Here is a 15,124-nt window from a genome sequence, read left to right as displayed (position 1 = left end):
CATTAAACTAACACTTTCTTTGATTAAATGTGTCCATACACGTAGAATAGAATACCTTTCGTATTATGTGTGACATGTAGACAAGTTAAACATGTGTGAAGTTATCTGGTGCCATTGCATTTTGCCACAACAAAAGGTCAACAACGGTTTACCTTATTTCAACATGATTACTTTTTAAGTTTAATTTGAAGTCCATACGCTTCATTTTACTCCACAACGTTATAGTATGCTAATATTTTTTACCCATTTTATATATTCTGATTGTTATTTCAAGTGCTTGCAGGGTGTACATTGACATTGTAGTATGAAGTACGTATTTGTATACTTCTTATGATTGATACATTTACATTTTTCTAGGCTTATTAATTCAGAAGTACAAGGCACATATTCTTTCCTTGTAGATTTTACATTTAAATTTTAAAATGTGGTCAATTGCTACAAAACCGGATTCGCTCCAAGATTGAATGACTATTTTTTTGATACTGAGAGAAACCTCAGTAAAGTGATTTCGTGATAGACTAACTTTGCTGTAAGTCTGGTAAAACCCATTGTCACAGGTTCTGACATAAAACTCAGTTCTGTTGACGATTTTAGGGTAAAATGGAGTCTTTTGGCGACCATCTGAAGGTGATGATCAAAGTGTTCAGGAGAGAATGCCACAGGATTTTACCCTCTGAGAGAACCACCATCCATGGAGCTGACAGTATGTTGATGGTGCTGCAGCTGGCCATGGCAGATGTTAATAAGCAGGTAAACAGTGCATTCCCCTTTTTGTATTCATATTATAGAATCTCTTCACTACAAGGTTCAGTTCAAAATACAGATTTGTCCCTCATGGAGCAATATGCTATTTTGTGTTGCGCATGTTCAGTGACAATAACGTTCTTGCTGCATTAGTTGCAAAATAATTGCAAACACAAAGGCGCACACCATTCAATTCACATACACAAATCAATATAAGAGCGTTATGTAAATATGGAAATATTTTAAATAGACATGGATTGATAGATTGGAGTGGCAAATCCATAGCTTTGTCAAAAAGTGCAAGTGCATTTATGCAAATGAATTATATACACTTGTTAACCAATTATTAGCTACTGACAAACAATTGTATGGGCCTTTTGGGGAACTTGTTCAGTATTTTTCAGCGGGATCTCTAACAACAACATCTTCCAGCAAATCCGTCTCCTTTTTAACCGCAAGATGTAAACTAATAACCAAATGAAAAAGCTAAACACACTTTAAATAACTGAGGAATTTAACATGTCTGATGTCATGATATTCTCTATTACTGTAAGTATCCCTCAGGCCAAAACACATGGGCCGTACACTATATATACAAGCCCAGTTCACATCATCATCGTCATGGCATAATTCAATTGAACCATCAGGCCGACTGTCATCACGTCTATAACTTGATGACATTACCGCTGGTTTCCGGCTATTCCTTTTTTTGTACTACGGGCCGATAGAATCTCTCTCTCTCTTTCTCTCTCTCTCTCTCTCTCTCTCTCTCTCTCTGCATTTTGAACTGATTGGTTCCAGGGCGTCAGTAATTACGGCTGCTTGCCTTTTTTCGCTGTTTTTTCTCTTTCCTCCTGTGACAGCACGGCGGCGGCGAGTTCACAGTGGCTCTGAGTGATGTCCTTATGGCCTGGAAACACTTACTGCTAGACAAACTGCACCTGCCACCCCCCTGCTCTGCTGCTGCTGCACGCTCCGAGAACCATGAGCTCATCCGCGAGGCCTACGAATCCTTCCTGAAGCGATCCAATACTGTGGACCTGGTGGATATCCTTTCCATGTACAAGCAGCTAAGACTTACGGGCCTGGACCCGGAAGAGCCCGTCAGCCCGGTGAGAAATGATAGCTGGCTGAAATCGTAACTGATTTTGATTTGATTTTGGTAGTCTTTATTGTCCCCCGAAGGCCTGGTGCAATCTTTTTTTGCATTCATTACAGTAGTAAAAAAGACAACACCATAAAACAGACAAATTGTCATAAATAAACATGAATACAAACTATTAAATACAGCAGATATCATTTGTATAAGATTGGGCTGGCTATAAAAGCACATGGAGTTCATACTTAGTTTAAAAAGCTATTACAACCATTACCCCAGTTTGTTAGACCAACCCAACAGCTGAGTTTATCAAATGATTGATGACTGTTGATGTTGATTGTGGACGATCAGATTGGCTACTGACTGAGTTAAATATCACTTGATTTATCTCTTGTTTAATCTTTTTTTTTTCTATTCTTTCGCCAAAAGGTCCAGCTGTTTGAATTCCTATTGGGAAACACGGAGGTCTCCGAGTTTACGAAGCCATCAGTCCCGTCTACGCCTTCCAGTCAAAGCAGGCCCTGCAGCCCACAGGTAGCCCCCAAATCCCGCTTTAATACATTAATAAAAGCTGCAACTGATTTAAAGGTGGAGTCAGTGATTCGGGAGAATTCTTGTTGTCAAATCACTTTTTGTCAAAATCAGTGAATGTCTTCTCACTATCCGCTACCTGTCTGTACTATGTGTGCGCTGATAAAGGTGTGAATACACAGCCTAAGCTCTGTAAACTGGGATGTAAACAAAGGGGTCCACCGTAGCAAGCATCATGCCTTGTTTAAAGAGCCTAGGATGTGTATTAAGAATGGATTTTTTTTCACTGCACACACAGTATACTGACAGGTAGCAGATCTTGTGGAGATATTCACTGATTTTGACAACAAGCATTCTTCAGAATGGCGGACTGCACCTTTTAATAAACAACTCCAAGAAACCCCTCTTTCCACTTTGACCGTTACCAACACACACAGACATATACATTTTTTTTTATTAATGCAATGCTTTTTCTTCCTGCTGGCACTCACCCATGTATTTACTTCCCCCATCTTCAGTGTACTTAATTTCGGTCTGGAATTCATTCCGCTCTTATTGACGGGAACGCTACACCATATTGCTTAGATTTAAGAGCGCAATGTGAATTCACTTACCAAAGGCAGATGTTTAAAATGCAACATTACGTGGGGTTGGAAACACAGCCTCTCTCCTGCACTCTCCTCCGTCACTTGTGAATTTATAAGATTTTGGTGAAGGCTTACCGCTGCTCTATCAGTCATAGTGATGTCATTTTTGGAGGTTAACACAGGCTGTCAGCTGCTGTTTTTACAGATTTTAACTCTGGTAGTCAAGCTACTGTCCCCTTTTGGAAAGTTTGTAAGCACAACCTGGAATGGCCCCAAGCCAAAGGTTGTACTAAACAAATTGTTCCACATTTTGGAAAATGCACTGATTTTTGCTTTCTTGTGGATAATTGGATGAGAAAACCGATATCACACCACATGTCCCGGTAGCTTAGCTTAGCAACAAAGACTGGAAACTGTCCCAAACAGCTATCTTGGCTCTTGTCTAAATGTAACAAAATCCTCAATGAAACAACTCTAAAAGTTGACTGCTTAACATTGTCATATCTGGTTTCTTTTAATGTGTACAAAAAACAAAGTGTAAAAATGACGTTTTTGCTATGTCTTGGCTGGGATCAGTAACATCTTGGAGAAATAAGTCATATAACCCTCTGTAAAAACCTGGATTTAACAAACGGGTTAAGAAAACAAGATGACGTGTTAATTGCAGGGTTTTAGGGGCATTTGAAAAGATCCTCTGAAATGATCTGGTCTTTGAGCTAAGCTAAGCTAACCAGCTGCAATTTGTGGTATCAATTGCCTCACCAAAATTCTCCAAATGCATGAGTAACTTGTTTCCCCCCAAAATGTTATATTGTTGTTTTAACCTATTTTGAAGAAGCTTTTCTTAACGAAAATGATATCGGTGTACTTTCTTTTTAAAGCTGCACTATGTAACTTTGGGTGTGTCAGAAAAGTAAATATAAGAACCCTGTTTAAAGTTAGAAAGCTACCTTTTTAAAAGTTATTGTTTTGCTGTATTTTTCTTTACAGCAGCAGGCCCAACATGTTCTAGTCCTTCGTTTGGTTCCAGGTTCCTCAAAATAATTTAGTTTTGATTAATGATGACAGAAGTATTCAATACTAAGAATTACATATTATATGTTTTGTAAGCTAACTGCAGGCTCTGCAAATGTAAACAAATCTCCCTCCCCTGAAACTTGTTTCTTCTATGAATAATCAATAGGTGAAAATGGCAGTGAGAAGGGTTTTCTGCTCCTATCTGAACTTGCTGGTGAACTCCAAGAATGACATGGCCCTGGCTCTAACCCTCGACGTACCCGGACGTGCTCTCGGACGTCAGGCGTTCACCGACCTAAAGCATTCTGCGCGCGACAACAACACTTCTCTCTTCTTGGTAAGAAACTCCCATGCTCCCACATGATGTTTATGTAGGCTTTAGTGATGATGTATTCACACCTTTTTTTCACTAGAAAAGCAAAAAGTACCACATTGTTTTAAATTGGAGTAGTAATCCCCTCGGGCTTCAATTCACTCTTTTTTTTAATATGCTTTGGTAGGCCGTGACATCCTTCGTTCGGGCCATCCAGCTCGGAGGGAAGGGCTACGCTCCAGCTGTGTCCGACCCACTGAGGAAACATGTCAAAGGCCTGTCTGAATTTGTCCAGTTTCTCGACGACCTGGAAGAAATACTGGGGGAGATTCCTGACCCAAGGTACACAACACAGCTTAATCCAGGGCTTCCTCTCTCTCTCTCTCGCTCCCTGTCTTACTGTTGCTTTTGAAGCAGTGCCTTCCTTCCCTGTGACAGAATGGGCTGTAAAATGTACGGGGGCAGCGATGTGCTCCGTTTTTTGACTAAACAGTAAAAATTGTAATTGATTTCAGGTCAGCTTTTGGACCTTAGACAAACGTAGTAGAAGTGAGTGATTTTAAAGGCCCAATATGTATTGATTTTTCATTAAAACTTGCCATAACCAATTTTATGTAATTTTCATATTTTGTAACCAGCAGCCAGCTGTCTTTGTTTAGCATAAATACTTGATATGGGTGTGTAGGGGGTAAGCTAACCTTAGTCTACCTGTACCTCCAAAGAACCTAAAACTCGTTATATCTTGGTTTTTGTCATTCTTGGAGACTCTGCCCCATGTCATAAATGTAAGGGTTTACATTTAAAAAATGTCTAACTTCCTTAAACATATTTTCACTGTAGCTTCAAAATCAAAAATTCCTTTAAAACACAATCTTGTGTATCTTTGTTTTGTTTTTTGGAGCTGAATCAGATTATGTACAAAGTAATGGAATTGCTAGAGCAATATTTTTCCTTTGTTGCCATATTCTTTAACTATGGTTAAATACTTTATTTGAGTGTTAATGCTCCACATAAAGCAACTTTCCATAAAAAAATAATACTAAATTTTCTTAATTTTTGTCTCAAATGTGTACAAACATGTTGCATTTCAAGAGGAATCACCCTCATCTGAGTAGGTGACTGCAGACACCTGTGCACTGAAATCCACCTGTCCCGCTATTATTTTCCCCTCAAATCCCTGTAATGACTCCCATCCAAGCGGCTCATGATAACATTTGGATTGCTCAAGCATGTTCGTCTTAGCTACATCAAAGCCTTGTCCCTGTTAAATAACTTGATCCTTGTTTAGGAGCTTACTTACTTTGATGAATTATCATCAAACCTCGAGCTAGACGGATCGCTCTCCCCAAACCATTCCAGATTATTGTTGGACGTCGTCGCATTTTGGCACCACAACAGAAGTGGTTATCAGAAATAATTTAGCCGTTCAATCATGTGAACGGTTGAGCTTTTGAGTGCAGGCCGTTTGAAGGGGAACCCTTTGTAGCGTTCCCAGTAGCAACGTTAGCGCCACTCAGCCGCGCCATAACAACACATTGTAATGTTTGTGTGTAAGGGAAGGCAAGTTTATTATTTGTTTAGTACAATTCAGACACAAAGCCATTCAATTTGCTTTACTGGGGGGCATAAAAAAATGCATTGAAAATGAAGACATAAGAAAATATAGATTTCATTTATAAATTCAAAGAAATTGCATCTAAAATACAATAAAAATGAGCAAATAGAAAGTTCACAGGTTAAAAGGGAAACAGAAAAGCATTGCAGTAGTAGCGAGTCCCGCCTCTCGCCGCTCTTCTGAGGGTTTCTCGGTTCGTCCAGGCTGATGAGACACTCCTGAACTAGGCCAACATGTGTCTTTCAACAGGCAGTGCCTCTGCGCTCTCAGCGGAGTACTGTATTTCCTCATCCAAACACCTTCTACGGAGAGATCAGGGCCCCTTGTTCACCGAACATCTGTTTTCCCAAATGATTCTGTTACCGAGCTGGACCACCGCCTCTCCACCTTACTGCGATCCGCTTACCGCATGCTTTAAAGTTTAGTGCACTTGACTGTTAGAAGACTCTACAGAGGAGGTGATGTGTTGCTATGATTTTTGGAAATGCAGCGCAGACGGCACGGTGTGCAAGCATGGACGAGAATTATTCCAAAACCATAGGTGTAGAATAGATTGTAGAGGGGGGGTGTAGGGGAAATGTCCCCATTGTTATTTAGAAGAGGTAAATTACACTCCCACCCCTCCCTCAAAAAAATATGAAAGACAACATTTGCCTTGCCTTACATTAGCTGAGAGCTAGCTAGCTGATAGCGCACCCTTTTCATTACAAATGTTGGCTTGGCATTTCATTACAAATGTAATTTTTTTTTATTAGAAGTTAACACTGGTCATAAATATAGACATTTCCATAATAAATTGGTACAGAAAAGACACAAATTAGAGCAAGAAAAATGAATGCCGAAATTAAGTGTTTGACACTCAAAATGGTCTGGGGAACCTACCCCAGAAAATTTGGTTATGGTGTCAACCCCAATTTTAAAAGGAAACCTATGCCCATGTCCAAAACTAAATGCAGAACATTTTGTTTTTGATTTTATTTTATTTTTTTATGAGCGAGAGCAGTGATTGTGCCCAATGTGACTTTTACAGGGATTTGGAGCGTATTTTCTGCTTCATAGCTGTTAACATTGGCAAATCTACAATACAGTGAAATCAAGCTCAACTGGATGTTAACACAGAAACAACTCCGATCCCCTAAAGTCAGTGTCCAATTAATTGAAAGTGAAGCTGCAGTATATCTTTTGAAGACATGCAGACGAAGGCCCCGGATTTTCTGGGTTTCCAATTTTAGGAAAGAGTTATTCATGTTGGCAAATATTGGTTGAACACCATTATTTCCATCCAGATGAAAACGCGTATCTGCATGTGTGTGTGTGTGTGTGTCAGAATAAAACGTCCATTTCTTTCCCCAACCGAATGCATTTTTCTCTTAGCAGATGTCATTGTAATTGTTTCTCATTTTGTTTAATCCTCAGTGTGTGTGGAGCGCGGCTGGTGACGGCCATCAGGGCAGCATTGGTGAAGGGACGTAGTGGTGGAGATTCAGTGTACGTTGCTGCCACAGAGGCTACACAGGAGCTCAAAGAAAGGATCTGCCAGCTCCACAAGACACATAAAGACACTGCTAATGAGAGCAGGACAGGGATAAGCCCTGCCAGGGTAATGTGTCACTTCCTGAAATCCATACGTTTCTCAACTTAAAGGTTTAGTCAGCGATTTCTGGAGAATGCTTGTTGACAAAATTCCTATTTGTCCAAAATCAGTGAATATCTCCACCTGATTCCACCTGTATTATGCGCTGGGGAGGGGGGGGGAGGGACCCTGATGTTATTACACAGCTTAGGCTCTGTAAACAGGATATGCAAACAAAGTGGCCAACCAAACATCCCCGTTTACAGAGCCTAGGCTGTTTATTAACACAGGTTGTGGTTCAGGAAGAGATATTTACTGATTTTGACAACAACATTTAATTTCTTTTGACAAAAAGCATTCTTCAGAATCGCTAACACCTTAAACCCACTTCTTTTTACGTCAGCTACTGTATGTGAACCGACCTGAAGCACTTATTGCAGTTGTTTTGTTGACATTCTAACAGCCAAAGTTCCACACAGTGAACCATGCCACAGCGTACGGCGGCCGAGACACTGTGAAGGTGCTGATGGCTCTGCTGGATGAAGAAGCCTCAGCTCCTCTGTGTCAGAACAAAGCAGAGCTGCTGTCAGAGGACCAGCCCATACTCAGCGGGGCAGAGGGCACCTGCTTCCTCACACTGTTCAGGTTGGTGCAAATAGGGCCTTGTTCGGTTACATTCAAGTTGATTATGCCTATCAGCTCCACAAAACCCTCTTTGTATTTCTCAGTATGGCAGCGTTTACAAACTTGGCGCAGGAACTCAGGAAGTGCCCAAGAAATTTTTCAGTTGTTGATTCTACTGCTAAGAAAAAATCTGGACGTACAGCAAAAGGAATAAAATCCATGGGCGATGACCGAAGGCTTACCTCACGTAGATGCGCCAACAGTGTTGTTGTAATTACTCAGAATTCCTCATGGGGCTGACAAAAGTTACGCACTATAGCTTTAATGAAAGAGCACAAGTTATTTTATGGAAAGCAACCGTAGATAGATGACTTCTGTTGTGATTTGGCACTTTAAAAAAATTAAATAATATGTATAAGAATAAAAAATAATAAAACACCTTGAATTTAATGAGGTCCGGTCCGCCCCCTCAAATAAATGGTAGGGGAAACATTGAAATAGATTTTAATTAGATTTTCAGTCAGAGTGGGGAAAGCCCCTGAAACAGCAATTAGACCAACATGAAACCATATGGAGGAAAATCCTCCCACACCACACTGGAACAATTTCTCTGGTCAAACATCTGAAATACTAATAATAATGTTAAAATAATGCAACTGGCTTTAGTCAAGAGAGAGAGGGGGGGGGGCTAGATAATGTCTGAGGTGAATGACATTACATGGCTGATATCCAAGTAGTTTGAAAAAGTCTGACATGAGGTCATTCTGACCTGTTGAAAACTTTGCTTGTGTTAATCTGCAGTAAAGAGAGAACAGTGATTTTAAGTAGGTACAAGGGAAGACTTCTTGGTTAGTGTGACCTTGTATCCTTAGTAGTTTATATTGATTTTAAATTGTTCATTCATTTTCGGGGTTTCGGGTTACAATATCTAAGAAAGGTTAAAGAAAATTATATGAATTACAAAATTTTATGAAGGTAGTTGATGGGATAAGTCTAAAAATCAAACAAATGTATGCATAAACATCGGTCTCTTTTTTTAATCAAAAGTTGTATTACATTAACATAAATGAAAATGGGGCACAGAAGAACAGAAAAAGGAAAGTAAACCCCTTGAATTCTCAATATGAAAATGTTTTTTCTACCTTTTTTTCAAATTCATGAACCTCTGTGTGTGGCTCGCCCCTCAGATCCCCTGAAGTGCCTACTGGAAGTTCTCCAGAACCTCTGAAGAACCGAGTCCAGAGTCGACTAGACCTGCTCAAACCCAAGGTAACATGGGGCCCCCAAAACAATCTAAAACCATGGGTTACTTTAAAATTGAATCAGATGTCCAAACATTGAAAATAATGTATTTTACATCCTGTAATTTCTCCCCGGTATTATGTTATTTATTTTCTTAGCCCAAGCGCACATCTTAACTGACTTCTACCGTTCACGTTTGCACAGCTGTGTTTTAGCTTTTCGTGTGTTGGTTTGAGGGTGCCGTTTAAATCTGTGGCATTAAACGACTTATTTGGTGGAGATTTCAAACATTAACCTATCCTGATGATAAGTTATATCCAATTGTCGGGCCCCCGGTCCATTTGCTTACGGTGCACAATGTACCATGATAACAGTATCTCTTTCTTCCTTCCTAGCTGTGTGCTCAGCAGTTTATTACCTTGATGATTTTTCTGGGGTCAGTGTAAGAGAATCTGTCAACATTACAATTATACAGCCTTTGTCGCCAATAGGCTTTGAGAAAACCGACTTTACTCTTTGCTTTTGTTGTTTACTGGTTATATGTTAATGCTTATCATTGTATCCGGGACCTTTGTAACATTATTTTTTACAATGTGCAACATTTACTTCTTCCACCACTCCACAACTGCTGAGTCTCCCAAACAACACTGTCCACAGCTTTACATTTTAATGTAGAAAAAGATGTGATATTTTCACACGAAGGAGCTCCTCTGTGTGAACTCCTTTTTTGAAAACATGTATGCTAAACACATTTTGTTGAAATGGCTCCTTTATTTGATTGCGCTAGCAGATGTCATTTTAGCTCCCCACAATCTGGCTGCCTTCCTGTTTGAGTGCGGCTGTAATGGTCCCTGGGCAGCTCACCGCTTCCTGAACTCGGCGGGCGGAAGCTTTCTGCATCAATTTCACTTTGAAGATGCCATATCAGTCGCGTAATTCGACTAGCGAGGGGGAACTTGAAAGGTTATTGTTTCCTGTTGTCTGCCCAATGACTCTATCCCCAGACTTTCTCCAGCGGTTTCATCATGCACTGACGTCAACACGGCACACACACACAGATGCACAGATTTAGTTTCGGCTTTTGGAACTTTTCCAAATCTCTTTGTCAGGGCCCCTCAGATGATCAAAACATGTATAAAAAAACAATTCCACTGAAACTATTACATCCAATTTAGAAGATATCTTCTGTGACGTCAGATGTTATTGAAGAGATGCCTTTTATCACATGATAACACTTGAGATTGTCTTTTCTGATGGTGATAGCAGACATGGTTGCACCTGTTACTCATTCTCACTTCTATCACCTGCGTGTGAGGAGAGAACACACCATGTCAAAAACACAAAAGCTGCAGAAAAATGCTTGCACCTGTTTTGGAAGCCCCATTAGGAATGTATTGGTCAGATGCCTCCAGCATCCTGTCAGGCGGGCGGTGTGCAAAGGTTATCCAAGGACAGACACAGACCCTGCGGTCCAAATCGCATACTCTTGCTTTTTACTGTACTGCATACTACAGCTGAGTCTGACCCTACAAAGTATGTAGTTAGTGTGCAGTAGGCATACAATCGTGACCTACTCTTAATTATTTATTTCGTCATGACATCTTGCCTTGAACTTTCCCCATTGTTTATGTCCGTCTCATCACTGGTTGTTTTCACTCTGAGGTTCTCCATCTTTGTGACATAACTTCCACTGCAATGGATTGTGGGTCAGAAACTCCCCAAAAAAAGAATGCTGATTTCCCCACAAAAAATTACGACCAAGGCATCTGGGTATCTTTTTTCCGCATGTTGCATTTTACCACATGTATTGGGACATCCTAAATCTTTTTCTGTCATACTAGATAGCAGGGAAGTATGGGGGATTGGAACGCAGCCATTCGGAGGAATGAGTGCCACGGTCGGGATCCCACCTGTTGTAATTGGATTAAGCCGTTTTGCGTCATTCATAGTTTGGCCCTGTTCACTCTTCTGTCCCCTCCCATTGTTTCAGGGACGTCACAGATATGTTTTTATTAGTATGCAACCAGGGCAGCGTCCATTTTTAGCTCCGGTATTGACATGGCCCTCGTTTGTATTTTATTTTTAATTTTTTTTGCTGGATAAATAGCAAGAAGTGAAAGGATGGAAAAACAGAAAGTAAATACATAGCTGAATAAATCATTGATAGTAATCCCAAATTAACATCATAACCAGGCAGGTAAGAGAGAATGTGTATGAAAATTTAAAAACACGGTTTAATATATGACTGAAAATGATGTTACAATGACCCAAATAAATACATTGAGAGAAAGGAGAGTCGGAGACTACTTATTTCGATTGAATAGAGATTGTTTTAGGTGCTCTTTTATGAATTATTTTGAAAAGCAGAGAAAAGGCTTTGATCCCTTTGTGCTTTACTGACCCACCCAGCTTTGCACACTGTATTTTTTCCCTTCGATTTCTCCTCCCCACTGTGGCCCACTGGCCTGGATAGTGAAATCCTTGGATTGTGATAATCCCGAGCAGACGTTAGATCAAACGGTGGATAAGAAAGCTGTGGATCTGTTTGCCCCTGGGTCAGCAGCATTGTATAATCTTCACTATCATTCACTTTTTATTATAACTAACTAGGCTAGTCGGAAAAAAAGTATTTTAATGAGTTGCTGCTCTACTGTATTAGACATGTTATATTGGGATGAGTTGTGGTTATGTAGGATTCATTAATCTACCAATGACTAAGGAAAGCATTAGGTCGCCTTTAATCTTTGTGAAACATTAGATAATCAAACAACAAACCTAACCTACGTATATCAACAAATACTGTTGATATACGTAGGTTAGCTTAAAACAGCAGAAGACATTGATTTAAAACATCATTTTTTCCCCATCATATGGATATTTGTCAAATTTTTCAATTTGTTCAGTACTTTCTTTTTATGGCCTTCAAAACTAACAACACTTCCCTCCTCCATGTGTTTAGTGATAAACAGAGAATGTTTATTTATTAGACACGACCTGTTGTATGTCAGCATGTTAGGATTGTTAGTGTGAGAATGTCCAACGCAGGCTCACAGAGCAGCTAGCAAACTTGGCGCTGTGTGAAGGATTGGGAAAGTAATTGAAATTTGAGTGCCGTTTTTTATTTTTTTTAAAGCCGGAAACCTAGGCCACCTGTCCTGCGTCATTGATACTTATCGTAAACCATGTCACTATATCATATCACCGAAATAAATAATTTTTTTTTCACATTTTTTTTCCCTACTTCTTCTGTTTATTCTAGGCCAAAGACAAAGTCATTCGATCCCAGTTTGCGTGCACATACAGAGACGAGGAGCTGCCACTCAACCGTGTGCTGGAGTTCCCCAGCTCCAGCCAGGTCCCTACCTGTGTGCACCCAGCACCCAAAGCCCTCACCCTCCCAGCTGTGGATGAGGAGGAGACCACCACAGGTATACAGACTTAATGTTTAAAGGTGCAGTACGTGATTCTGTAGAACGGTTCTTGTCAAAATCGGTGAATAACTCCTCACGATCCACTTTCTTTCTGTCCGTACTGTGTGTACTGAAAAAAAAAGATCTGTTATTACACAGCCTGAGCTCTGTGAACGGGCATGCCGCTAGCTACGGTGGGCTCCCCTTTGTTCACATACCCTTTGTTTACGTTCCAGTTTAAAAGGTGCACTATGTAACTTTGGGTGTGTCAGAGAAGTGTATATCTTCCAAGATATAGTATCAAAACTGAATAAACAAATTTGCCTCTTGTGAAAATTGGATCCCTGGGACACTGTTTAAGTTAGTACCTGAAATGATCATGTTATTCAGTACAAAACATTAGAGAATTTGTGTGTGTATATATATATATATGAGATATTATATAAAAACTGCAGGCTCTGAAAATGTCAACAAATCCCCTGCTCCCAAAACTGCATAGTGTACGTTTTTTAAAGAGCGTGGGTTGTGTATTAACACTTGATTTTTTTTTCCAATGCACACAGTACGTACAGGTAGTGGATCGTGATCACTGATTTTTGACAAAGTGATTTAGACAAAAGGCGTTCTCCAGAATCCCTGACTCCACCTTTTTTAATGCAAAGGAAATCCTTTGGGTATGTACGTACGTGCTTCGCCGCATGCAGAGAAAAAAAAAAGCTCTCAAAATGTCAACACGAGCGCCGCAGCGTTGTGTTTCTGTCGGGGATGGATTTCTGTTTCCTCAGATGCCACACAGCTGGATGGAGGCCCAGGCACACCCTCTCTCTGCGCAGGCCTTGAACCCTTTATACAGCCCTGAGACTGGGACCGGTGCTTACCATCAGCCATTAAATGAATCCCCCATTCCATAAAATGTGCTCACACCCACATCTGTAGTAAAAAAAGAGCATGCACACACACACACACACACACACACTTTCACTCACTGACTCTCTCTTGCTCGCTCTCTCTCACACACACTCACACACTATCGCTGTATCTTTATCTCTCAAACACTCACACTCACTCCCACACTGACTCACTCACTCATTCACTCATTCACTCATTCACTCATTCACTCACTCACTCACACACACACTCTCCCACTCACACACCATTTCCCCTTCTGTCTTATGTATTGTGGGAATTCAGGCTGGGCTCCATCAGGTTACATGACAAACATTCAATCTCAGCTTCGTAGAATAAACACACGGCCGGCTTTTAACAAGCAGCTACGTCAGCAATTTCGTCATGTCAACGTTTTTCCTTTTTCCTTTCCTTTTTTTTTTTTTTTTTTTCTTCTACTTCAAGGTTGTCACACTTGCTTTGCTTTGTTTCAATCTCTCCAGCCAAACCTGCCTCTGAACGCCCAAATAAGGAGCCATGCGGTGCACAGCGGGGGCCTGCTCTCGGCCAGAGAAGTGGAAATGCCCCAAAAATCAGCAGTGCAGGCGGCCCGGGCGTTAATAAGAAGAAAACTGGCATTCAGAATCACAGCAGCAAGGGCAACAAGAGGAAGCAGGTGGACTGTGACCTACATGAAGGATCAGAGAATGAGCCTCCGCAGAAGAAACAGCCCGCCAGTGTTTCAGTCAAAATGCCCGGGAAGAACGTCAGCAAGGCCCCCAGTAAGAAGAAGCTGATAGCCGGACAGGGGAAGCTGACCAACTTCTTCAGATTGTAATGACGGCACAGAGAGAGACTTCCTGTTAAAATGGCATTAACACAGAGCCGCTGCTAATCGGCTAATCTTCTCGACTTCATTTAATTAATTGATTAATGGAATAGCTTTTGGGAAACATGCTAGTTTGCTTACCTGTTGAGGAATCAAATTTAGATATATAACATTAGAGCTAAGTAAGTTACAAGAATTTAAAGGGGGTTGGTTAAAAACGTTAGACTGATCATAGTTAAATGATTTCCCCCATTCCAGGCTAAATAAGGGCTGATAGCAGTAGCTTCATATTTAGCGTACAGTTATGTATTGACTAAACAAACCAAATGCTAAACTAATCACCTTGTGTGTCTCTCTTTGGATGTAGTGTACACACTCAATCTTGAAGTATTCCGTTAGCTGTGATTCACTTGTCAAAAGGATTATGGATTAATTTCCTGGTTATTAAGCCAGTGTTTCCATGAGTGTTCCATGAGGAGGATTTATTTTCACCCATTTAGCAGTGTGTGAATACACAAGACAAGCACAACTTTTACTCTTGAAATGTGTTCAATCACGAGTTGTTTTATTTTTTATATATCTTAACCTGTAAAATCAAACTCTGTAAATATGATGCAGACTTTTAAATAAACTTTTATTTTGTTTTATATTTTTT

At 40.3% G+C, this 15,124-nt stretch overlaps 1 protein-coding gene across 1 annotated transcript; it reads left to right on the top strand.

Moving 5' to 3' along the window:
- Positions 1 to 600: 600 nt before the first annotated feature.
- Positions 601 to 14,478, top strand: parpbp (PARP1 binding protein; the record flags this gene model as incomplete). Its single annotated transcript, XM_080050819.1, has 10 exons — positions 601 to 750; positions 1,608 to 1,856; positions 2,273 to 2,377; positions 4,145 to 4,315; positions 4,479 to 4,633; positions 7,323 to 7,506; positions 7,943 to 8,124; positions 9,291 to 9,372; positions 12,605 to 12,773; positions 14,144 to 14,478. The coding sequence occupies 10 exons, from the start codon at positions 601 to 603 to the stop codon at positions 14,476 to 14,478; spliced, it is 1,782 nt and encodes a 593-aa protein (XP_079906945.1).
- Positions 14,479 to 15,124: the final 646 nt, after the last annotated feature.

The sequence above is a fragment of the Ammodytes marinus genome, assembly GCF_949987685.1.
Source record: "Ammodytes marinus genome assembly, chromosome: 22".
In the NCBI taxonomy this organism is placed as follows: Eukaryota; Metazoa; Chordata; class Actinopteri; order Uranoscopiformes; family Ammodytidae; genus Ammodytes; species Ammodytes marinus.
This window is presented reverse-complemented; position numbering and strand designations above follow the sequence as displayed.